At 36.8% G+C, this 27799-nt stretch overlaps 1 protein-coding gene across 1 annotated transcript in view; it reads right to left on the reverse strand.

Moving 5' to 3' along the window:
* Positions 1-1418: 1418 nt before the first annotated feature.
* LOC150078116 (coiled-coil domain-containing protein 77-like) overlaps positions 1419-27799 on the reverse strand; it is a 55032-nt gene continuing 28651 nt past the window's right edge. The window contains exons 4-6 of the mRNA XM_090384468.1: positions 2589-2759; positions 1650-1724; positions 1419-1499 (exon numbers count right to left, since the gene is read on the reverse strand). Coding sequence (XP_090240594.1) covers positions 1419-1499; positions 1650-1724; positions 2589-2759 — 327 coding nt within the window. The remainder of the gene's footprint in view (positions 1500-1649; positions 1725-2588; positions 2760-27799) is intronic.

Here is a 27799-nt window from a genome sequence, read left to right on the forward strand (position 1 = left end):
GGAAGTGGGTAGTTTGAACAAATTTAAGGAAGGATTACAAAAATTATTAGAGGGAATGGACAGATGGTGTGGATAGTGTTTTATTTGGCTGATGCCATATAAGCTTGCTTACTTGCATCATTTGATCTAGTACTAATTTAATATTATTGTTTATCTTATTTTCAGATAATGAGATATATAGAAAGCTAAAAGGTTTTTAAACACTTTTATAAACTTGGGTAACTATGTTATTGAATGGTAAACTAATTCTAACATATTAAAACACTACTAAACTATACACTCATCCTACAATAGCAAGGAGAGATATTTATTTTTTGTATTGCATGATGTTAAAAGCCTGAAACTTGAACAAATAAAAAAGGGGGGGGGGGTTAACTCTTCTGTTAAATCTGGTGTCTGAATGAGGTGCCTGATAGAGCACCTCATTCAGACACCAGAGTGGAGCATCTGTGCCAGGAATCCTGCTACCTTGAAATTCTAGTTAATAAATCCAGTCAGTACACTTTAAAACAGAATTGTGTTTTTATTTCACATATGATACTTTATTTATTATCTAACAATGACTTTTGCAGAGGAAAACTATGTGATACCACATTTGAGATAGTGGGAATGAAAGAAACCTAGAGAGAATTTCAAAGTCCACCACACAGTTCTATGAGCAGCTGAATGCTAAGAGAGCTAATAGAGTTCTGTCAATGATACACAGTAATTATGTCAGCAGGAACAAAGTGGTGATTATCCTGTTGTGTATGGCACTAGTTAAGCCACATGTTAAGTACTGCATACAGGTTTGGAAGCCTCTGTTAAGGACATGAATCTGTTGGAACAGATGCAGAGAAGAGCAACAAGATTAGTCAGGGACACAAAAGGGTACTTTTACCAAGAAAACCTTCAGTTCTGAAAATTACAGCTCCTGGAAAAAACTAGGTACCCGAGAGGAGATCTTATTGAAGAGTTTAAGGCTTTACACAGATTGAGTAAACTAAATGCTGATTGGAATCGTTATGCTTTCTTGGAAAACCATAAAGGAACAAATTTAAAATGAAAAAGAATGGTTGCAAGACAGATGGGTGAAAATTTACTTTCATCCAGAGTGTGACTGATTATAATCAGTCACACTTGTTCCGATAATTATCAGAACAAGTGACTGATTGATAAATTTTGAGAAAAAATTTATCAATCAGTCACAAAAAATTTTAAGAAAGATTAGACAAATTTAGAGGTGAAGTGTATATGAAGGGTTTTGATTTTTTTTTTTTTTTTGCTGATGATGTATAAGCTTGCTTCCTTGTTTCAGTTGCTACTGCTAATACTACTCTTGTAAAATGAGATTTTTAAGCGAGAAAGATTGACTAAATAATAACGTTTTGTTAATTCTAGGTATCAATAATATTTTTACACATATCTGGTACTTCTTTCTAAACTGCTGTATGTTTCAAAAGCATCCATTCCATATTTTTATTTAAGTCTTCAGCCCATTTTTCTATATTTTTCAAACACTTAAGAGGAATAAATCGATTTTACATTAAAAAACTGTTCTTCAATATGTTTATTCATAATATTGGCCTCAAATTTTGAATCTATAATTTTCTTACAATTTTAATCTATAAATACCCTTATTTTTTTAGAATCCACCTTTGTGAACTTACATCATAAGAAGTTTCTCCAATACAATAGAATGAAAATGTTTTAACATCATATTTGGTAGACCTAGTTTGAAATTCCTGCAAATGGAGATGATAAAAACTGCAGGGGAAGCTATTATGTTTGAAGTTTTGGAAAACTGAAAACTGATGCATTCTGAAAAGAAGGCTTTTGGGATAGTGGGACAAAACATTGAAAACCAGGACTGTGGTCAATCTACAGTAGCTTAATGTAATGTATGATGACCAACGTCAATTCTGTCGCAAAATTGGTCCATCTCAAGATCTTCCCTAATTGCTCACAACAATATATATACAATTTTTGATCAAAAAGTTAGTAAACGTTGCAAAAAAAAATTAATTTTATTCAATGATAAATGTTTACATATTAATATTCTTCAATATAATGTCCTTCTGCAACCACACACATTCCAATGTACCTGCCAATGGCCAAAACATTTTTGGAAGTCACCTTTTGTGAATTCATTCAGGTGGTCTGTTGTGTTTGATTGGATTTCTTTTCATGGCTTGTTTTAATTTTGGGAATAGCCAAAAGTTGAATAAGCCAAACCAGGAAAAAATATAAAGGTGGGTGCAGCATGATGGGAATGTTTGTGTCAGTCAAAAACTGCCAGACGTCAAGTGACACATGACTTGGCTTGACGTTTTGGCATTTTTCAGATTGTTTACAGTGGGTGGCATCTCTCAACCATTTTAAATTTCTTGATGGTAGGTTGCATTAACAGCTAAACTTGCAGAATGTGTAATACAGAATAAATTTGACTGTGCTAACCAATGATCTCACAAATAAAAATAATTAAATAAATCCCAAAGTTAATATGCAATAAAAGTAGACAAAAAATTAATCTGTAGGTGGAAATTAAATTGGTAATAATTATCACACAGAGTAGTCTGCATTAAACTTTATTACTTAAGTAATATTACCTCACCTGCAGTACAAGTTTCATGTTTCTTTTGTGACAGAGCAATTCTCTGAGGAATCACAGCATTGTTAGGAGGCTCTTCAAGGTAATATATGACTTCATCTTCAAGTGTACTTTGTCCAGATGCCACCAGCAACTGATGAATCTTCTTGCGATCATCTAGTTCACGAATCTGAGAAGGGGGACATAAAAACAACGAACATACAACCACAGTGACAAAATTTTTCAAATAATCAAAACTGATTGTTATTTAGTGGTTTTTTTTTTTGTTTTTTTTTTTTAAATATATAAACCCAAAACACGAGTTTGAAGTTGGACAGTAAATGAATGTTGGCTGGTGGCAGCACGTGTTCGGACTGTTTTGAAAGAGATAGCGGGAATTATAGAAGCCAATTCAGAAGAATAGTGCCCATGGAAATATCTGTAGAAGAGGCATGCAGCAGATACAGAACATCTATGAGACAGCGAGTGAAGAGACTCTGTTAGAGATGAATCATTAATTAACTTAACTACCCTCTTCTGAATGGAATCTAGAAGTCTGAGAGGGGTTTTGGGGGGCACTGCCACAGATGTGGGAACAATATTCCATGGTAGGGCAGATTTATAATTTGTACAGAGTGAACTGCTGTTTGGAAGAAAAGTAACACCAAGAGTGAAAGAGAAAACCAAGTATTTTAGATGCAGAGGAAGCAATATTTGTAATGTGCTTGTGGCAAGAGAGATTAGAAGTCAGGGTAATCCCCAAAGATAAGCATAGGAGCAGAAGAATCCTTTTTGGGAGTTATAAAACAAGACTGAGTTTTAGAAGGGTTGAAATCAACTAAGTTGTCTTTGCCACACTAGAGAATTACCTGGAGATTGGCATTTAAGGAATTGGTAGCAGGTATTCGAGAAGTTGAAGCTGTTGAGCAGGGTAAGGTTTTTAAAAATGGAAAGTGGAATGCAATGTGCTATCATCTACAAAACTATGGATAGAATTTCAAGTCAATGGAAGAAGGTCATTAATATAAAAGAGAAAAAGAGTGTGGGAAAGAACTGAACCTTGGGGGACACCAGCATTAGTGGAGAAGTTAGAAGACAGAGAGCCATTTATCATAATCCTCAGTAAGCGATCAGAGAGAAAACTGGATTACCAATTACAAAAAACAGTTTGCAAACCATAAGATGGAAGCTTGTTTAGAAGACCTTTATGCCAAACACGATCGAAAGCCTTTGAGATGCCAAGAGCAACTGCTTGTGTTTCACCGAACTTTTCCATTGAATTAGTCCATAAATGGGCAACATAGAGTTTCAACAGAATATCACCAGTGGATCGACTCTGACGGAATCCATACTGGTGATCGTTGATCAGACTGAAGATTTCTATGTAGTTTAAGAGTTGGCGATTAATTGATTTCTCCATTACTTTAGAAAGAGTAGAAGTAATTGCAATGGGACGATAATTGGATGGGAGGGATTTGTCACCCTTTTTTGGGAACTGGCTGGATATGAACAGATTTCCAAGCAGAAGGAAAAACACCTTTGGAATAAGAAAGTGAAAAAAGGCAGCAAAGAACAGGAGTAAGTTCAGGAGCACAGGTTTTGAGAAAAAGTGGAGAAATACCATCAGGACTTTAAGCTTTAGCATCAGGATTTGTCTAAATCCTTCTGACATCCTTTTGACGGAAGACCACAGGAGGCATTGAATGGAGTGTGTTGGGAATGGTGGGAGGTGTTTTACCAAGATCATTAATACATGAGTTGGAAGAAAAATGAGATGCTAGCAGGTTAGCTTTATCCTTGGCTGAAGTGACAACAGAACCATCTGGTTTGGACAGAGGTGGAAGCAGAGATGGGCAAAAGTTCCGGTCAATAGCTTTGGCAAGAGACCAGAATACTCGGCTACCATCAGGGCAAGAAGCAAGTTTTCTACTCTTAGCCTGTTCAAACTCTAGTTTGGACTGATTAATAACTCTTTACAATTGTTGCGAGCTTTGGTGTGGGCAGAAAATGAAACAGAAGAATTGGAAACAAGCCAATTACGATATGCAATGTTCTTCTCTTGAACAGCCTTAGCACATTTATTGGAAAACCAAGGTTTAGATAAAGGATGAGATTTTAAAGTGGAGTGTGGGATAAAGGATTCCATTCCTGCAAGAATAATTTCACTGACACGATCTGAGCAAATGTTGACATCAGAAGTTTTGAAACAGTAATCTGACCAAGGAAAAGAAGAAAAGAAATCTGGCAGGTCATCCCATTTTGCATTCTTGTAATGCCAAACAATATGAGGTCGAGAACAGCCATGAGATAAAGGCTCCATTGGAGAAGAGACAATCACCAAGTTGTGATCTGAGGTGCCTAAAGGACCTCTCACTTCAACCGTGTACTTAGAAGGGTTGCTTGTGAGAAAAAGATGAAGCGTGTTGGCTGTATGGTTAGGATTGTCCGGTATTCTTGTAGGTAAAAGAACAAGCTGTGGAAGGTCATTAGTAATTGCAAAAGCCTCAGCATCTCGACCAGCTGGGTCTATGTGACTAGAAAACGGAAGCCAGCTGGAGTTGTGAACATTAAAATCACCAAGGAAAATTAAAATTACCTCACTCTTAGGTAAGTTGGACTGGAGAAAGTCAAGTTGCAAAGAGAGGAAGTCAAAAAGCTCCAAGTGATTATTGGAGTTGGGAGAACAGTAGAGACAACAGATGAATTTGACACATTGAGGTAGAAAGATTTTAAGCTAGAGAAGATCAAAGAGAGTAGATTCCAAATTGACAAGTCTCTGAAAGGGAATATCGGAACGGATATATGACAAGTACCACCTTTGAGGCAAAAAGAATCATACAGCGAATAATTTGGGCAACTGAAATGAACAGTAGTTGAATTAACCGATAACTGAGATTCTGTCAGAAAAAGTACATGGGGTTTTGGCAGACTGCAAGTGGAAATGGACATCACTGAGATTAGAATTGAGACCACGTATATTTGTGAAATGAATTAGGAAGTGTTTGGGAGGTTTAGATCTTTTCGCAGATCTTTTGGCACAAGAGCTTATTTGGTTATACTGCACCTTACTGACATTAATACTACTTATTTCAATTTTGATACTGAAACTGAAGAATAGGGATGGTGTACTTATAAACAGCAGAGAAGGCATAATTCAAATAGCAGAAGACTACTATAGAGAATTATACAAGGAGCGAGGGAATGATACCAGCAGTGGGGAAGATGGATTGCAAAGTAGCAACACATACGACATACCCGATATTCTTCCTGATGAGGTAGAACATGCATTGAAGAAAATGAAGAATCGGAAAGCCCCGGGGAAGATGAAGTTACTGTAGAGTTGTTAAAATTGGGAGGAAGAGACATAACACAAAAACTGGCAAGGCTCTTCACAAAGTGCATTAGAAAAGGTGTGATGCCTAAGCAGTGGAATAATGCAATCATAGTTTTGCTGCATAAGAAAGGAGATAAATCAGAAATTGGAAATTATAGACCAATTAGCTTGTTATCCCATATCTACAAGTTGTTCACAAGGGTCATTACTAACAGATTAGACAGAATACTTGATGAGAATCAACCGAAAGAGCAAGCTGGCTTTAGGACAAGATTCTCAACTATGGATCACCTTCACGTAATATCACAGCTAATGGAGAAAGCAAATGAATATAAAACACCATTATGCCTGGCATTTGTGGATTATGAAAAGGCATTTGACTCCATACAGCATAAGGCAATGTTTCGGGCACTGGAAAGACAAGGCATAGATACTCCATATATTATGATTTTGAAGAAAATATATGAGAGTGCTACATCCTTTATTAGACTAGACAAAGATAGAAGCAAATTTAAAATTGAGAAAGGAGTTCGACAAGGAGACACAATATCTCCGAAGCTGTTTACTGCTGCCCTTGAGGAAGCTTTCAGAAGATTAGACTGGTCGCAGAAAGGAGTCAATGTGAACGGAGAGTACCTAAACCATTTACGATTTGCAGATGACATTGTGGTCATAAGCCACGATCCCAAAGAATTAGAGGAAAATCTTAATCAGTTATGCACAGTTAGTAAGGATTTTGGACTAAAGATGAATATGGCTAAAACAAAAGTAATGATGAACAAGTATGCCACGGAAAGGGAAATAATGATTGAAGGAGCAGTAATTGAAAAGGTGGAGTCATATACTTATCTGGGACAAGTTATTAGCTGTAATAATGATAAATGGCTGGAAGTCAAGAGAAGAATAAATTTTGGATGGATAGCATTCAGGAAATATAGTCACATACTGAAGAGCAATATCCCAGTTTGTCTGAAACGTAAAATAATGAATCAATGTATACTCCCCACCATGACTTATGGAAGTGAAACTTGGGCACTCACCAAAAGAATGGAAGAGAAGCTAAGAACTACACAGCGAAGAATGGAACGAATTATATTGGGAATCAGACTGTTAGATAAGAAGAGAAACACATGGATTAGGCAGCAAACTCAAGTAAAGGACATTCTTATCAAAACTAAAGAACTAAAATGGACTTGGGCAGGACACATAGCTCGAAGACATGATGACAGATGGACTAAGAAAATAACAGAATGGTACCCAAGAGGAGCTAGAAGAAAACCTGGAAGACAAAGGCGGAGATGGATAGATGAAATTCATGAGTTTTTGAGTAGTAAATGGATGGCCAGTGCTCAAAACAGAAGGAACTGGAAAGTTGCTGGAGAGGCCTTCATCCTGCAGTGGATTGAAAATGGCTGATGATGATGATGATTTCAATTTTAAACTTTGACCTTCTTTGATGTATGTATATATATGTTTTCATATATGGTTCCTGAGGAGTACATGGGAGCGTGCATGCACACACATACACACAATTCAAAATCATTTAAATATGTTTCAAATAACATGCCTATTTACGTATAAATTGTTTGAAATCTTCCGTTAAGCAGTCATCTCTTATGTGCATTTCCAAGTAATTGTAGCCACAGTTTATAATTGATGGTAGCATGAAAACAGCTTTTAAAAACAGATGAGAAAGAGATTTTGCCTGTCAGTCATTGTTGTCCAAGTTGAACTTACAAAATCCCAAATTCTCTGGAATTTATATTTAGATGATAAAATTAAATCAAGCAAACCATAAACAGATATAGATTACTGCAAAAAAAAAAAAAGAGTAACAAGGTATTTGTTTTGTGAAATTTTTAAATAATTCTGATTTGATTTTTTATAATAATTTCACTCTAATTTTGTGAAACCAAATCAAAATAAGAACAGATTAATATTTCAAAGTATTTACCTACAAAGTTTTAATTTTTACAAAATCTCAAAACTATAAAGGAACTAATTCCACAGAGCCAGCCCCTAGTGGAAAACTCACATCTCAAGGTTCTCACATGTTCCTCAAAATTCTTTGCTCAAATAGTTAGATGTGTTATATTTGGCAATAAAAGTTTCTCAGAATTTGCATCATCCTCAAGAATATCCTAAAGTCCATGCTGTTAAGAATGGTATTTTGAAAGCTAGTTGCATTACCTATTGTTTGATAAAGTAGGCAGTACAGTAGTGGATACTATCAGTGAGGTGAACTTGATACTGCAAACATGTCAGTAATTTTTCCTATCTAAGTAAATATGCATGAGTACAATATGTATATCCAATGCACAGTCTAGTAAGTCTTCATCGTCCTTTCAGAAGCCTGATTTCCATGGTTGAGGGATCTGCTTTATTTGCAATAACTTATTACTCATTTGACATTTTCAGACTTGTGTCCATTTTTCTCTAGACTTTTTTGAATAACAGAAATTCAACCATAATGTGAAAACCAATGTGTTAATACTGACTTTGATATTGGATTTTTGCTACTCTGTCTGCTTATTCATCCTTTAAAATCCCACCATGTCCAGCAGTGTTCTCCCCAAAAAATTTTGCAAGCCAGGTGGCATTATGAAGTAGCCGGGTGGGGAAGTGTAATACTTTGTAATATTATAAAATTTTCTGTTATTTATAAATGTCTTAAGCAATGCAGGCAGAGCAAAAATTAATTGCATAATTTAACATTATATGATCCTGTCACATTGACCTCGATCGCATAGTATGTTCGAATTAATATTGATCAAGATCAGTGAGTAGTACCATATGGTACCACAAGAATCGCTTAAATTTTAGCCAGGTGGTGCACCAATTTGATAGGTCCTGAGAAGAATACTACCCAGGTAACACAGCTCTACCTTCAGTCACTTTCTTCTGAGATTTGCTAACTATGCACTGGATTACACAGATTGTACTTCTGAGTCTGAAAAGAGGCTGCTTTTCAAGGACTGCTGTACAACATTATCTAAATATTTCAAAAAGTTATATGTTAACCCAGAGTCATCTGTTGCCATTACAAATATTGAAATATCGCAGAGCATCATTTAAAGAAGTAGTAGAAATTTTTAAACAGGAACGGGATGAGCATAATTCTTGAATATTTTCTTTTGGGTAATTCTGTAGGGTATGAGCATGTCTCATAAATTTTACATATTACGGTAGACTTTCGATTTTCCGGGGTAGATGGTAAAAAACAAATCCTGGATGATCAATTTCCTTAATCCAAAAATACAGAAGTCCCTGACATACTTAAGATATACATTCCAGGACGTCTTGCTTTGTCGAGTTTTACGTAACTCGGGAATGACTAGTAACATATTGCTACTATATTATTATCGACAAATCTGAATTCAGCTCGATACTTGTTAATGTTTGGCCATTTTCATACATCCTTATTAGTTTAATTTTCTGATACCCCAAATCAATCGCTTTCCTTTTCTTGGTAGATTTACTAGTATTGCTGTCACTTATTCTTAGTCGGCACCATGATAACGGTCAAAAAAGAACTTCACAGGGTTAAGGCAAAAACTCACTATTATCACCCCATGCGAGCTCACATTTTACTAAAGCACATTTCTGGAGGTCAATAAAAAACAATAAAACAAATTGCACTTTCCGTTTTATTGGGCTTTTCTGTTAGCGCAATCTATTATAAACGTGTAGTAAACTTGATCTTATTGCATTTGCGATGATACCGATAGCTGGAATTCTGTTGGTTTTTAAGCTATTATGGCGAAGTGGTATTATTATTATTATTATTATTATTATTATTATTATTATTATTATTAATGGCCATATGGTACAAGGAAGCCTGAGGCTTATGCTGCACCAGCCAAAAAAAAAAAAAAAACCTGGGTTTGCCAAGCCCATACTCACCAGATGTGAGCCCCCCGGGGTTAATTGTGTGTCTCATTCACTGAAATCTTCAGTCATATAAAAAACCCATAACTAGTAGTAGTAGTAGTAGTAGTAGTAGTAATAGTGGCATGTGATGCAAGAAAGCAAATGTATGAGCTTATGCAGCATCAGCCAAAAAAAAAAAAAAAAAAATCACACCATTCCCTCCAAATGCCTGTCCAGTTCCTCCTTAAATTTATTCAACCTATCAACTTCCACAACGACAGATTGAAGTTTGTTCCAGCAATTAACCACCCACTGGCTAAAGGCAAATTTCCGCACATCTATTCTACATCTGTCCTTTCTTAATTTGAATTTATGCCCCCTTAGGTTCGTAATCTGAACAAGTGGAAGGATCCCATCAGAATTCAGCGTGCTGAACCCATTCAAGGCCTTATACACCTTAAGTAAGGATCTTCTCTTCTTTACTATTTTGTTGCTTGTTACTCTGATCTCACTTCTGCAATTTGTGTGTGCCGTGATCGTCGTTATTGATTGCTTATTATTTTTTTTTTGTTGTTTTAAATTTTACAATCCTAAAAAAAATTTTTTTTAAAAATTGAGTGAAAACAAATTTACGTAAATCGGATGGTGCATAAGTCGGGGACTTACTGTATTGAAAAATGTTCAGCAACCTACACGAAAAATATGGCGATAGATAAAAAAAACCTACCACGTACTACTCGTGTGTCCAATGCAATGCTTCTCTTTATTTTTTGTGATATCGATTTTAAATCTAATAGCTTCCCTTTATTTTTTACAATGTCATGTATGGTTTGGTGACCAACATTATAATGGTTCATTAGAGATTTAATGGATGCACCATTTTCAAACTTTTGAATAATTGAAATCGCAACTCTTTTGCGTTTACCCATAATTTTCAAGATTTCTAAACAAAAAATATATATATATATATATTTACTATAAAAAAAATTGACATCCCTGACATAAATAACGAAATAAAATTTGTCTTTTTGCAGTGCGACGGAACACAACAATCGGCGCGATGCACTCATGCACTAACTAAACATTTATTCTCTCTTTTCTTTTCTTTTTTTTTGAGCAGTGGGTGTGAAGACAACGGGGGTTGCAAGATAATAGGCACATTAATTTCTCAATGACAATTTATAACGCTGGTTTTTGTCGCTTATTTACGACTTGCAAAATATTTGTTTATACCTATTCTATTACTTGAATTTTATGATTTCTGGTTGATTTTTTTTTTTTTTTTTTTTTTTTTTTAAATTTGGAGTCTTGAAGTGTCCCGGTTAATCCAATCCCAGTAATAGAAAGTCTGCTGTATATATACATATATAAAAGATAGGAGGTTATGCTTTTAGTGTGGAGAAAGAACAGCAGGTAGTGTAATCAACCAATGGGTTAGATAACATGGAAAGGTAGTCATAAAATAACACAATTTGAACCTGCAACACAGAAAGTCAAAAATAATATGTTATAAGTATTTAGTGCTGTACTTCAGATGATTTCAATGTCATTAACGAGGGCTAGCCGACAAAAATCAGTCAAAATCCAGTCAAAATTTTCTAACATGAAATATATGTAGCACGTGGTAAAATGATAGCAGGTTTTTAGTTTATTGTTAATGCTTGGAAGCCAGGTTAATCATAATGAACATATATATAACATGGCTGACCTGACATAGGCAGAGAAATGATAGATAATAAGCAATATATAGGTAGTAAAAAATTACTAAAAATCATTGAAATTTGAAATCGATGGAGCAGACGGTTGTCCTGTACACTGCAGGGAGAGGAAAAAATATGCTATGTGCTTGTTTCAATGACTAAATGGTATGTAGAAGCGACCTCGGCCATTGGAATGCAGTAAGATGTACAGAGTTGACAGAGGGATTAAACACAATGAGGCCACGTGTCCCAGAATAGGAGAGAAGGCATAATGTACAAAATAGTGTGAAAAAGATGCTGAATTTTGTATGTTTTTTTTTTTTTTTTTTTGGTAGTTGTAGGCGCATCGGCTTCTGTGGCCATAGTGCACCTCCCAAGGTTTTTGCAGTACTTTGATCCAAGCCCGAGGCGGGATTCGAACCCGCGACCTTTGGGTTGCCAGGCAGGCACTTTACTCACCTGGCTAGCCCAGTCGGCTGAATTTTGTATGAGGCAAAGTCAGTATGTATAGCAGTAAAATAGCATCTTAATATTGTTTTCGAAACCTAATCACGCACAAGAAATAAAAGATAGGGATTCAGAACAGTAAAAAGGAGTGCGAGGATGAGAGGAATTTGTAGTGCTCGGGTAGTCCGGGGTCGCTAGACCATTCCTGTAGGAGGACCCTGAACATAATTTCTGGGACTGTCTCATGTGTTTAAGTCAATAATGTTAATAATGGTGGAGGTAGACCATTATATTACAATTTAGGTTTTATTACCATTCATGATGAAAATATAATTACATATAATGCCAATAAAAATAGTGAAAAATCGTAAAAAATAGTGAAAACATACTCCTATAATATAATATTTTTGACTTTGTGTTGCAGGTTCGAATTGTGTTATTTTATGATTACCTTTCCATGTTATCTAACCCGTTAGTTGATTACACTACCTGCTGTTCTCTCTCCACACTAAAAGCATGACCTCCTATCTTTTATTTATTTATAGTTGTTGGGTGCCTTCTACTCTATATAGTAGTAATCCAGGTCTATATTCCTTCATATATTCCTCTTATTACAACTCCCGTACCTATTACTTCTATTCTATGTGGCACAAGCTTTGTCAAGATGTTGCTTACGCTATCTTGGAATGCTTTTAACATGTTTTAATTTTCAATTAGCTTTAATATCTATGTCCTCCCACCTGACATTTTGTCACTTCAACCATGATTAATTACATGGAATTTCTGTCTTGTAAATTAGCACACTTCTGTGCACTCTTCATTTCATTATTCTGCTCTTAATCAATATTAAAGGGATCTATTATTCTGCCATTCCTGGGTTTATTTTGCAATTCTTTTTTCACCTTATTTCATTGTATTATTATCATCATCATTGTGTTTAGTTTGTCTAATTTCATTGCATTATTTTGGATTGACTTTATTATTTCTATATGAATTGTCTGCATTCTAGTAACACACTACATGGGCAGAGTAGGTTAAACCTGACCCCTGGAGCTTATGCTCTGTATAGCCCTTTGATACACAATGTAAGCCCAGTACATTCACAAATTAACAAATTACACCTTAGACTCAACCTCCACAGGTCTGACATCAACAACTACTGCAAACATAATAAGTGTAATAAAAACTTAAAACAAGAAATTGAGTATAAGCACTTCCAAGTACATTCCTTTACAAATATCCATATCTCTATACTAGCACATATATCTGACCCCTGCTCAAGAATTAGATTAGAAGACAGTAGCGTAGCTATCCTTTTTTGGGCCTGAAGGAAAGGAACATGTTCACGCACCTACTTAATTAATGAAAATTGCAAAAACAGGAAACAGCCAAAGATGCCGGGCCCCTAAAGGGTCTGGGCACAATTGCCTCACCTGCCTGCCTGCCTGCCTGCATGGTAGCTACGCCACGGTTAGAAGGGTTATACATGGTAAAATTAAAAACCCTTTACACATACGGACTAAACAACAAATTTCACCACTACATCATATACAGCAATATATCTGATATATGCATTTATAACAAGTTCCAAATGATTAAAGGTTTAATTAACCCAAACCTCAGAAAAAATTTAAAGCCAAGATTAATAAGTCCAAACAACCCTTTAAACTAGGAAATTTTTCAGTTGATCTCTGAATGGGATAACGTTTACACGGAAGTACAAAAAATCCATAACCTTCTTTTCAGCACTAAACTTAGTGTTCTAAAAACTCTCTACAGATTCATCCATAATACAGATATTAAATCTATGCACTTACTCCACCTAATCACATATATCTGTAAATTTAGACTAAAAACAAATCAATATTGATAGTAATAAAGAGCATACCACCTTAATATTAAGGTACATTACCAACCTTAATGAATGGGTTCAGCATGCTGAATTCTGATGGGATCCTTCCACTTGTTCAGATTACGAACCTATGGGGGCATAAATTCAAATTAAGAAAGGACAGATGTAGAATAGATGTGCGGAAATTTGCCTTTAGCCAGCGGGTGGTTAATTGCTGGAACAAACTTCCATCGGTCGTTGTGGAAGTTGATAGGTTGAATAAATTTAAGGAGGAACTGGACAGGCATTTGGAGGGAATGGTGTGATTTTTTTTTTTTGGCTGATGCTGCATAAGCTCATACATTTGCTTTCTTGCATCACATGCCACTACTACTACTACTACTACCTGGACAAAATTAACATCAATAGGTGCATCAACAAGCACTGTGATCTCCTCCCTACCAACTGCCACAACCTACAAATAAAATATCAAGATTCAGCTACTCTAAGCCTTTCGGACTGATAGCACGTAATTACAAAGCCTTGGCCACCAATCTAGATAAATTTATATCAGATTCCAACAGTTGCATATGAAACCAATCACATTTTAAACCTTATGTCAATATTCACTTTGGACACATCATCACTGGTAATCTAGACATAATACCAAATGAAGAACTGAAAAACATCATGGCACTTGGCTTCAAATTCAGGCTGCACCATCATATCAGCATTAGCATTAGTAGAGGCATTTGATGCAAGAAAGCAAGCTTATGCAGCATCAGCCAAAAAAAAAAAATAATAATAAATAAATAAATAAATAAAAAATAACCACTTCCACTTCACCCCTCTGTTCGTTCGAAATACCTGTCCAGCTGAGCTTTAAACTTATTTAGGCTATCAACTTCCACGACAAGGGATGGAAGTTTATTCCACCAACCAACCACCCGCTGGCTAAAGGCAAATTTCCTCACATCTATCCTACATCTGTCTTTTCTCAATTTGAATTTATGCCCTCTCAGGTGATTATTCTGAGCAAGAGGAAGAATCCCATCAGCATTGAGCATGCTCAAACCATTCAAGGCTTTATGCACCTCTATCAGATCACCTCGCCGGTGCCTAGTCTCCAGACTCTGTAATTTGCAAAACTTAAGCCTTTCTTCATAAGAGCACCCCTTTGTTCCATTCACTAATCTTGTTGCCCTTCTCTGTACTCGTTCCAGCATCTCTACATCCTTCTTGAAATGAGGCCTCCAGACCTGTATACAGTACTCTAGTTGTGGTCTGACCATTGCCTTATACAAGGGAATAATCACCTCCTTATCCCTGCTAGAAAAATTCCTATAAATCATCGACAATACACCATGAGCTACTCTTGCAGTCCGTCTGCACTGCTCAGAAAACTTCATATCTGGCTGCACAACCACCCCCAGGTCCCTTTCATTCTCTACCACTGTCAGTGTAGCACCACAGAGTTGATACGTTGCTCTGGGGTTGCTGTTTCCCATATGCAGTACTTTACATTTGTCAATGTTAAACTTCATTTGCCACCTCTCAGCCCATCTGCTCAACCTTTCCAGATCCTGTTGCAGTAGCATAGTGTCAGTAGTGTCCTTGACAACCCTGCCTTCGTATCGTCGGCAAACTTGGACATTAAGCTTGATATACCATCATCAATATCATTTATAAATACAGAAAACAATAATGGACCCAATACTGAACCCTGAGGGACTCCACTAATAACATTAGTCCACGATGAGCAGTGTCCATTGATTACCACTCTCTGTCTTCTCCTCCTCAACCACCCCTTTATCCACAGCAGCAATTTGCCTCCAATGCCACACTGCTCCAATTTGTGCAGCAGTCTTCCATGTGCAACAGTATCAAAAGCCTTTCTAAGATCCAAGTATATAATATCAAAGTTATTCCCTGCATCCAGTTCTTTTGTGACTGCATCATAGTATCCAATCAAATTGGTCAGGCAAGACTTCCCCTTAACAAAACCATGCTGTGTCTGAGCTATGACTGAAGTCTTGTCTAGATGATCCTGCAAATCAACCAAATTAAAGTCAAAAAACAAAAAAACTCCACCACAATTTGCTCAACTTTTGCTTTATGTTATCATATAAATATAATACACCCATTGAAGCCTTCCAAATATGGATAAACCTCAGTCCTCACTGACCTACTCAATAATTAACAAACACTAGCTGTACATGGGGCCACACTTGCCACAGGTAAAAAATACAAATTCTCCACTATCAAAGAGCACCTAGCTGAACTGCATAAGCACTTTATAATAACTACCGTAGATAAAGCCCCGAACAATTTTGCATTTATCTGCAAACATTTTTATTATCATACATTAAATACAGAACTGAACTCAAGTAACACATACAAACCTATAACCAACAACAATAGTATCATCACCAAGAAGCTTATTGCCTTCAGTAAGAAATTAAAAATTAACTTTAACAATTATAAGGTGATGAATGAATGAGGTGATGAATCTAAATCCTATAGGATTTAGATTCATCACCTCATGTAACATAGCTAGGCAAGAATTTAGAACTACTTCTGAAACCCATCCTAAATACTTTAACAAATAGAAGAATTATTTATAACAACCAGCCCATAATAGAAGCATTAAAAGCCAATAACATCACCGGTATATATATATATATATATATATATCAATGTATGATTTTTACAGCCTCTTCACCAGCATTGACCTACCAAACTTAAAAATAGTCCTTGACAAACTGTACAATAACTACAGTCACCTGATAAACTGCAAACCAACATTTGGAACAGCTTAACCAACCTCTGCATTGCAAACAACTATACTGATGGAAGAACCATCTACCTACAGACCAAAGGTACACCGATGGATAGTCCAGCCAGCTGTATCCTGGCTAACTTTTATTTATACTATGCTGAAACTGCATTACCAACTGAACTATCAATATTCAGATACATTGACAACTTACTGGTAATAAACCATACCAACTTCATACAACAGTTTGCCAACATTTACCCTCCAGAACTAACTCTGGAAAAAACCAATGACAACAACCATATAGCAAATTACCTAGGTCTGAATATTAATGGCTCACAAATATCCATCAACATCTACAATAAAAGAGACTCCTTCAATTTCAATGTTGCCAACTACATGCACTGGCACTCTAATATCTCGAAAAAAGTACATGCAAACGTTATTCTTTCACAACACTTCAGAATAGCTAACATATGTAACAGTAACTGGCTGATAAAGCATAATATAATAACTCTATATAACAAGCTACTGGACAATCAGTTTCCGACAGCCTACCTTCACTACCACTTCAACAAAGCATTCCAAATCTTAAAATATAAGAATATAATTAATCAACCCCTAGATATGACAAATATATTAACATAATGACATCCTCTACATCCAGGCTGTGTAAATAATGTATAGGCAATACTCCTTAACCGTTTTGGTGTCTCCCAGTCTGGAAAACTTGTATCCCCTGATTGGTTATCATAGGAGTATTTTTTCGCTATTTTTTACGATTTTTCACTATTTTTATTGGCATTAAATGTTATTATATTTTCATCATAAATGGTAATAAAACCTAAATGGTAACATAATGGTCTACCTCCACCATTATTAACATTATTGACTTAAACACACAAGACACAGTCCCAGAAATTACGTTCAGGGTCCTACTACAGGAACAGGCTAGCGACCCCAGACTACTCGAGCACTACTAATTCCTCTCATCCTCACACTCCTTTTTACTGTTCTGAATCCCTATCTTTTATTTCTTGTATGTGATTAGGTTTTGAAAGCAATATCAAGGTGCTATTTTACTGCTATACATACTGACTTCGCCTCATACAAAATTCAGCATCTTTTTCAAGCTATTTTGTATGTTATGTCTTCTCCCCTATCCTGTCCTGGGACGCATGGCCTCATTGTGTTAAATCCCTCCGTCAACCCCATATGTCTTACTGCATTCCAACGGCCAAGGTTGCTTCTACATACCATTTAGTCACTGAAATAAGCACGTAGCTTTCTTTCTCTCCCTGCAGTATACAGGACGACAGTTCACACTTCTCCGACCTGTAAAATCAGTAAGTCCATCCACTCCATCTTGTGATATCAACTTTCAATGATCTTTAGTAATTTTTTACTACCTATATATTGCTTATTATCTATCATTTCTCTGCTTCTGTCGGGTCAGCCATGTTATATACATTAGCATTACAATTAACCTGGGTTCCGAACATTAACAATAAACTAAAAACCTGCTATCTTTTTACCACATGCTATGTATATTTCATGTTAAAAACAGAGGCCTTACTTTTTGCTGCATTTTGATGGCTGGCTCTCGTTAATGATGATGAAATCATCTGAAGTACAGCACTAAGTAATTATAATATTTTTGACTTTCTGTTTTGCAGGTTCGAATTGTGTTATTTTATGACTACCTTTTCATGTTATCTAACCCATTGGTTGATTACACTACCTGCTTTTCTCTCTCCCACTAAAAGTATAACCTCCTATCTTTTATTCATTTATAGTCGTTGGGTGCCTTCTACTCTATATAATAGAACACAAGTCTATATTCCTCTTATTACAACTCCTGTTGCGTCTATTATATATATATATATATAGAGAGAGAGAAACAAAGATGTTATTATCAGTGTATTAGGTAGGGGAACTAAACTGTCAGGTGTAATTACCATGGAAGAATTGAGATCACCTGTATGCCAAAAAACAAATTACCTGAAATAAAATGCAATTAACATAAGCATAATTCATGTAAGTACACAAAGCTATGAGTCCTAGGACTTTAACTACATCAGATTGTTCAGCTCCCCTACCTAATACACTGATAATAACATTTTTGTCTATATTTCATTATGGTTGCCGGTTTTTTCTATGATTACTGTAGTATCCCAGATCCATAATCCAGTTTAATATTTTAATTTCTCATTTTAATACCTTTCTTGTTCTAAGACTTTCAGTAATTTCATTACATCTCATCTTTATCATTATTACATATACAGGGTGATTCACTACCAGTGCGACAAACTTGCAGGTGTAGGGGGCACAAAGACGAATCACATAGCATTGCAGGGTCCGAAATGCCTTCGTCATGCGGTAGAAGACGTTGAACAGGAGGTCATGTGAACAGTGATCCCACTGGAAGTCAGCATTTGCGAACTGTTTCTGTTGAAGAAACCAAGTAGTAAAAGTTCTCCGGAGTGGATAATCCGCAGGCTCCAATGATTGGATGTGTTGCAGATGGTATGAACTCATTTGGTTTGTTGACAGTATCCTCCATACAGTGGATTGGGAAATACCCAATCGTTGGCCTATCGCTCGAGTACTCGTACTCGGATTGCCTTCTGCAAGATGTAGGACATTCTCCTCATTGTCCGGCATCCTCGTCGTTTGCTCTCGATTCATGGTACCTCTCGTGAAACAACCAGTCTCATGTAACCTTCTGTGCACACGTGCGAAAATTGTATGATGAGGAGCATGCCTGTGCGGGAAACGTTCCTGGTACAAGCGCAGAGCGGCGCGCCCGTTACAGTCCGCAGCTCCATACGCGAGGTGCATGTCGGCCAGTTCAATGTTTGAATACTCATCCATCCTACTGCCTTGGGAACCGGTTCACAAATGCTGACTTCCAGCGGGATCACTGGTCACGCAACCTCCCGTTCAACGTCCTCTACCGCATGACGAAGGCATTTCGGACCCTGCAATGCTATGTGATTCCGATTCGTCTTTGTGCCCCCTACACCTCCTGCAAGTTTGTCGCACTGGTAGTGAATCACCCTGTATATATACAGGTAGTTCCAGAATTTACGAGTTAATTCGTTCCTAGCGCACGCTTGTAAAGTGAAAACTCTAAAATGGGAATTTATTTCCATAGATATAGTGTTAAAAACAGGGATTATGATCTCAATTTGACCAATGAAATTTGACCATAGTAGTGGTAAATAAAGGTCAACAAAACAATAGTTTATGCTTAAACAATAATTTATTTATCCAAAGAAATGAAAACATAGCCTTTAAAATCAGGCAAATTATAACAATAAAGAAATTATTTATGTCATACAAATATTAATGAATGTTTATTCTTCATCATCATCGACTAAATTGACACTCATTGATGATCATGTAAAGTCAGCATGGTAACTGCTTCATGTTACCCGAGTTCAAGCAGGAGATGCTTTTGTTTGCCTGAATAAACAAAACATATGCACAGTAGTGCTGTATTGTATAGCTATGTGCGTGGTTTTAAATGCCATATTTATGAATGTTTAGCATTTATTGATTGCAGTTAATGTTCATATTTTCAATTTGGTTGATACTTGATACTTGGGGGGGGGACTCTTAAACCTGGGAATTCGTAAAGTGAAAACTTGTAAAGTGGAAACTGCTTGTATAGATAAATAGAAGTATAATTAAGATGAATGCATATTATCGGAATTATGTGAGATTAGATGAACTGTTCAATTGCATTACAGACAGATAAGTGTCTATATGGTGCTGACTAATGCTTCTTCTCCTTCTTCCAGTCACATAGCTCTCTGAGGATCTGTTGTGGCCACCAACAAATTCCTCCAACTGCATTGATCGTGTGCTACACGAGCAGCATCATAAAATGTCATGCCCAGAAGTTCACCGATGTCCCATTCTTTCACCTAGTTGCAGGTCTTCCTCTGCACCTCTTTCCCTCAGTTTTTCCTTCCATTATATTCTTCAACAGAAAGTTTTCCCTTCTTACTATATTACCAAAAAGCTTGAGTTTTCTTTTGTTGATGCTATGAAAAAGAATTTTAGGCCTGCCAATTTTATTCAATACCCACTCATTTGTTCTTCAATCCAAGTAAGAAATATGCAGTATTCTCCTGTAACACCACATTTCAAATGCCTCAATTTTCTTCCTGTCAACTCTTTTCAGATTCCATCCTTCACATCCATAAGTGGCAACTGGAAAAATTAACAAATCAATGATTCTCAGTTTCGTCTTTAGGGGCAGATCATGATCTCTCCATAATTTTATCAGATCAGCGACCAACGTTTTAGCAATTGCCTGTTGTCTCTTTATATCATTTGAGCAATCACTATTTTTATTTATTCTTGACCCTAAGTAATCAAATTCATCAACTTCTTTGATATCTTGCCCATTAACCATCACCTTACAGGAATCGAGATTATCACCAATCATCATAATTTTAGTTTTACACACATTCAGAAACAATTCTTTTTTCTTACTTGCTTCATATACTCTCCTCAGAGTTTCTTTAAGATGATCCTCACAGTATCATCTGCAAAACTAAGGTTGTTTATCTTCATTCCTCAAAGTTTGATGCCAGTCTCTAAATCTTCCAAAGCTTTGTGCATGATATCTTCGGCATAAAGATTAAAGAGGTGAGGTGATAAAATACAGCCCTGCCTGACACCGTTACCTATTGTGAAAAACTCTACAAATGTATATAAACTGGATAGCATAATGTCTTATTGCACTTAGGTATCTATTATTTTAGTGTATTAGTCTCAAATTAAATTGAATTTAAACAGAAATTGCCTCAGACTAGAGCAGCAAAGCAACGAGCTCAAAGTGTGTGTGGGGGGGGGTTCTCCTACAAATTATGGCCTAACAAAATGTGCTGTTTATGCCATATCTGGAACGGACAGCCAAAGGGGGGAGGAATATCTTTATGTATCTTATGGATGTTTATGAGAGCTTGAAGAATAGGATGGATGCCCTTGAAGGAATTAAAATGAGTGACCGCCCCCATCAAGCTTTCAGCTGCTAAACTCAACACTAGAGCTTACACTTATGCATCAGGCAGCTCAGCAGCAATTCCCAAGGCAGAATGCACTGGTCCCACAAGAGGTATTGTCAGTGACTATTGTCAGGGAAATATAATGTGCTAAAAGGAAAGGTGGAATAGAACTGGGGTATGTTTGCCAGGAGCAAAAGTAGATGATGTTTAGAATAGGTATCTTTTGAGGGCACAAAACATAAGTTGTACACATTAACACTAATGATATTAAGAGTAGGAGATCTGAGGACTCATTTAACAAGTAATGGACAATATTGGGAAAAGTTAGGATTAAATTTGAAAGTGTCTGCAATTCTGCACAGATGAGATAGGAGGGAGTACATGTTGAGAGCCTTGTTAAAATTAATTCGGCCCTGGAGAGACTGTGCAAGGCACATAAGATAGAATTTTTCACAGCATGGCCAGTGCTTGTTAACAGAAAGAACCGATTTGATACAAGTGGGATGCACTTGAATAGAAAAAGTACCAGGATATTTGCTGATGTTATCAAGGCAGTGTTAGATGGATCAGAAAACTGTTAGTTTGGGAAGTGGGGGGACACAGCCTAATAGTTTAATGACAGCCATTAGCAGAGATAGAACTGATTTTTGCACTGCTTCTGTGATATGCATTAATCAAAAGTGGAGGAGGGGGAAGGACATTATAAGGCCTGTCACATGGGGGACTAGTAATTACATGGGATTTTATTATTATTAGCCATATGGTATGGCTAATATGGAGGCCTGAGGCTTATGCTGCATCAGCCAAAAAAAAATTTGAGTTACCCTGGGAGAGGGGGAAGGAGTGGGGGAGAGTATAAGGGAATGATCAAGAAAGAGAAGAATGATGATATCCAGCTCAAGACCCTGGGTGTGCCAAGCCCATACTCACAAGATGTGAGCCCCTGGGGATATGTAAGAGTTACTAAAAACATGGATAGGCACATGTTATTTTCTTATTTATACACTAATGCTAGGAGCACAGTAAATTTGATGAGCTGAAGTTTTGATCGTGATAAAATCATGACACTGCAAGAAGAACAGAAACAAAGTATCGCTCTGATGCTGTGGATAGAGAAGTTGCATATGGCAATTATAATGTGTACAGAAAGGAGGGGAATGGTTGGCTTTGGGTTAAGCATACAGATTATAAAATAGTACAACTAATAGACACAGGCCAGTGTAATGCTGAGTCAGTCTGGTGTTACATAAACACTTTTTTTCTTTTTTTTTTTTTTTGGTAGTTGTTGGCACATCGGCTTCTGTGGCCATAATGCACCTCCCAAGGTTTTTGCAGTACTTTGATCCAAGCCCGAGGTGGGATTCGAACCCGCGACCTTTGGGTTGCCAGGCAGGCACTTTACCCACCCGGCTAGCCCGGTCAGCCTACATAAACACTGGAAAAAAAAAAGATGAGAGTAGGAATGTTATAGGCGCCAATGTATTAGAGAGGCAACAAGAAAATGCAATATTCTTCATCTGGTTATCAGTAGTGATTCATTGTATATTAAGTATCTTCAAGTAAAGAAGCCTTTAGGATAGCAATGATCACTGAGTATGTATTGTTCAAACAAATACTTTATTTTACCAAAACAAATCTCTTCCTTTTATTATTTGCTAAGGTCAAGAGTAAAGGAAAGAGATTTTGTTTTCACAAAGATGATTATAATATCCTCAGACATTTTCTAGATTCTTTTCAGTGGGACAAACTAATGTTAAAAAGTTTGAATGCCAAATGGGAAGCATTGAGAGAGGTAATCACTGAAGCTAGTAAGCGTTTTATACAAAATGCAAGATACTGTTCAAGGATTAGAGCAAAATGGGTGTCAGATGAACTGATGAGCTTATTAGTAGAGAAGAAAAATGCATGGGATGATTATAAATTGTTGGTGGGGGGAATTAGGCAGGCTAAAATAGATTATGAAACGTATTTGGCTAAGAATGCAAAGAAAGTAGCAAGAAATTCCTAGGCTATGTTAACAGTAGAGGGAAAGGGATTAATCTACTGGCTATAAATGCTATAAGCCGACCGGGCTAGCCGGGTGGGTAAAGTGCCTGCCTGGCAACCCAAAGGTCGCGGGTTCGAATCCCGCCTTGGGTTTGGATCAAAGTACTGCAAAAACCTTGGGAGGTGCATTATGGCGACAGAAGCCGATGTGCAAACAACTACCAAAAAAATAAATAAATAAAAAATAAATAAATGCTATAATTGCTGATTCTGTACAGAGTGCTCATAAACCAAATAATATTTTATTTGGTTTTTGATGATCCTGCTCAGGTGGCTAACAAACTAAATGAGTATTTTGCACATCTAGAGGTGAATTAAACTCTGGCAGTAAGCTAGATGATTTTGTAATAACTGAGAGAAAAGTGGAGGAGAAATTGTTGAAGGTAAACATAAAAAAGGCACCTGGGGTGGATGGATCTATCCAGTTATATTAAAGGAGGCAGCAAAGGAAGTAAGAAAACCCTTGGCCATAATTATGAGAGCTTCCTTGAACTCAGGGGAGGTACCCATGGACTGGAGATGTGCATATGTGACCCCAATCCACAAAGGAGGATCAAAGGGTGACACAAGTAATTATAGACCTGTTAGTTTAACTTCTGTTCCAGGGAATTAATGGAGGCACTGATTAAAGAAGCACTGCAGGATCATCTAGACTAGACTTCAGTTATAGCTCGGACACAGCATGGTTTTGTTAAGGGAAAGTCTTGCCTGACCAATCTGACTGGATACTATGATGTGGTCACAAAAGGAACTGGATGCAGGGAATAACTTTGATATCATATACTTGGATCGTAGAAAGGTTTTTGATACTGTTGTACGTGGAAGACTACTGAACAAATTGGAGCAGTGTGGTATTGGAGGCAAATTGCTGTTATGGATAAAGGTATGGTTGAATGGGAGAAGACAGAGTGGTAATCAATGGACACTACTCATTGTGGACTAATGTTATTAGTGGAGTCCCTCAGGGTTCAGTGTTGGGTTCATTGTTGTTTTCTGTATTTATAAATGATATTGATGATGGTATATCAAGCTTAATGTCTAAGTTTGCAGACGATACGAAGGTTGGCAGGGTTGTTAAGGACACTAATGACAGTACACTGCTGCAACAAGATCTAGAAAAGTTGAGCAGATGGGCTGACAAGTGGCAAATGAAGTTTAACATTGCCAAATGTAAAGTACTACATATGGGAAGCAGTAATCACAGAGTAATGTATCAACTCTGTGGTACTACACTGACAGTGGTAGAGAACGAAAAGGACCTGGTGGTAATTGTGAAGGCAGATATGACGTTTTCTGAGCAGTGCAGACGATCTGCAAGAGTAGCTCATGGTGTCATGTCAATGATATACAGGAATTTTTCTAGCAAGGATAAGGAAGTGATTATCCCCTTGTATAAAGCAATAGTCAGGCCACACCTTGAGTACTGTATACAAGTCTGGAGGCCTCATTTTAAAAAGGATGTAGAGCTGTTGGAACGAGTACAGAGAAGGGCAACAACATTAGTGAATGGAACAAAGGGTTGCTCTTACGAAGAAAGGCTTAAATTTTGCAAATCACAGTGTCTGGAGACTAGGCACCTGTGAGGTGATCTGAATGAGGTGTATAAAGCCTTGATAGTCTAAATAAATTTAAGGCTGAGCTGGACAGGTATTTGTATCAAACAGAGGGGTGAAATGGGATAGTTTTTTTTTTTTTTTTTTTTTTTTTGGCTGATGCTGCATAACCTTGCTTTCTTGAACTTGCCTCTAATAATGCTAATGCTAATAAACACTTCAATAAGATCTCCCTGCACCTGCAGGGAGATCTTATTGAGGTGTTGTTGTTTGGTTTTTAGGAGCATTAGCAACTAAGGCCATATTGCTCTGGGATATGCGGTGGTCCTTCCCTGACCTTTCGGTATCCTCCGTATTTGGTGGTGATGGGCTTGAACCCCAGTCTAATCAAGAAGCGTGTGCTACGCACTGCTGCTCCTTCTCACCTGGCTACGGAGGCGCGTTACTGAGGTGTTTAAAGCTTTAAATGGATTGAGTAAGTTGAATGTTAATGGTTTCTACCATTTGCTGAGACGATACACACATAAAGGGGAATAAATTCAAGTTGAGGAAGGATGGTTGCAGGATAGAAGTGCAGAAGTTTGCCTTCAGCCAACAGGTGTCGATTGTTGGAACAGGCTTCCATTTGTTGTTGTGGAAGTGGATGGGTTGAATAAATTTAAGGAAAAACTAGACAAAATTTTTGGAGTGAACAGATGGGTGAAATTTTTATTTATTTATTTTTATTTTTTTTGGCTTTTGCTATATAAGCTTGCTTTCTTGCATCATTTGCCATTACTACCACTACTACCACTAATGCAAATATCAAACGAAAATTTCCCCTTCTTTGCCAGGTTTGAGGTGTCATCATTTGTGTGATCATTTATAAAACAAAAGATTCCAGCAATCATATTAATAAATAAATAACCAAACAATTTATTCTTATCTAGAATATATGTAGTATAAGAGCAAAAAAATATCATCTTTCTTTTTAAGAAGTTAAAGTTTTATCTTCCACTAAAATTACTTTAAGGTCCCTTGTCTAGAACAAACAGTTACAGCAAGATTTAAGAAGACCTATGATGAAATGCACTTCATTATATATATTAACTTTTTACAATCATTGAAACAAGTCTTCTAATTATGATACTCAACCAACAAAAAAAATCTATTACCAGGTAATTATACCTTAATTTATTCCTTTAACATACAATGTAGCTATGATGCAACCAGTGGAAATCACATCATATATGTCACATATATAGCGTTTCCTATAATTAAGGCAGCAGTTTTGGGTTTCTTTTCTTGGGAAGTATGATTAACAGGTAATGTAGAAAATTGGCTATTACTGGAGGCAAAAACTATTTTTAATATAACAGCAAGAATTAATAAGCCAATAGTAAATTTCATCCTACAGGTAAGAAAAATCTTATTGATTTACTTACTGCTTTTTGCTACTTATTTATTTAACTATGACATTTTAGAGATGAATGATAATAATATAGCAAAGGCAGATTATGAGAAATCTTTGGCAAAGGACACAAAGAAAACAGCAAAGAGTTCTTTAAGTTCTCTAGAAGGAAGGGATCCTGTATCAAGGTGAATCAGATTGGTTCACTTATCATAGATGGTTTGGCTATTGATGATCCTGCTCAAGTAGCTGATAAACCGAATGAGTATTTTGTATCTATATTCACAAGAGGAGTTATTTAAGGAGGGGAATGCCAGAAGTTTATCAAACTCTAACAGGGAGATAAGTGATTTTGTAATAACTGAGAGCAAAGTGGAGGAGAAATTGTTGAAGTTAAACATAAAAAAAGGCATCTATGGAATCTATCCAGTTATAATGAAGGAGGCAGCAAGGGAAGTAAGCAAACCCTTAGCCGTAATTATGAGAGCATTCTTAGAGTCAGGGGAGGTCCCCATGGACTGGAGATGTGCAAATGTATCCCCAATTCACAAAGGGGGTTCAAAGGGTGACACAAATAATTATAGACCTGTTAGTTTAACTTGTGTGATCAACACAAGTTCCATAACAACAGACTTCCAACTGTTGTTGTGGAAGTTGATAGCTTAAATAAATTTAAGGCTGAACTAAAACATTTGGAGTGACTGGATGGGTGAAATGGGAAGGGTGTTTTTGTTTTTTTTTTGCTGATGCTGTATAAGCTTGCTTTCTTGCATCAAATGCCTCAACTATTATATTTTATTAATAACCCAAGCTACTGATTTCATGTTTAAAAATAATGGAGTCACTGGTTAAGAAGGTGATACAGGATCACCTAGACAAGACAGCAGTAATAGTTCAGACACAGCATGGGTTTGTAAATGGGAGTCTTGTCTGACCAATTTGATTGGATACCATGATGCGGTCACAAAGGAACTGGATGCGAAAAATAATTTTGATATCATATACTTGGATTTCAGGAAAGCTGTTGATACTGTTGCACATGGAAGACTGCTGTACAAATCGGAACAGCATTAAGGGCAAGTTACTGCAATGGCCTCTGTAGCCAAGTGGTCAGGAGCGGGAGTGCAGTAGCACACGCTCTTTGAGTAGACCGGGGTTCAAGCCCCTGACTGCTGAATACGGTCGATCTGCCAACCCGCACTGGACCAGCATCGCAGATTATGGTCCATTTCCCTCAGCATAAATTGTTGAGGAGGCTTCCA

Source organism: Mastigoproctus giganteus, chromosome 11 (assembly GCF_048544385.1).
Source record: "Mastigoproctus giganteus isolate SK-2022 chromosome 11, ASM4854438v1, whole genome shotgun sequence".
NCBI lineage: Eukaryota > Metazoa > Arthropoda > Arachnida > Uropygi > Thelyphonidae > Mastigoproctus > Mastigoproctus giganteus.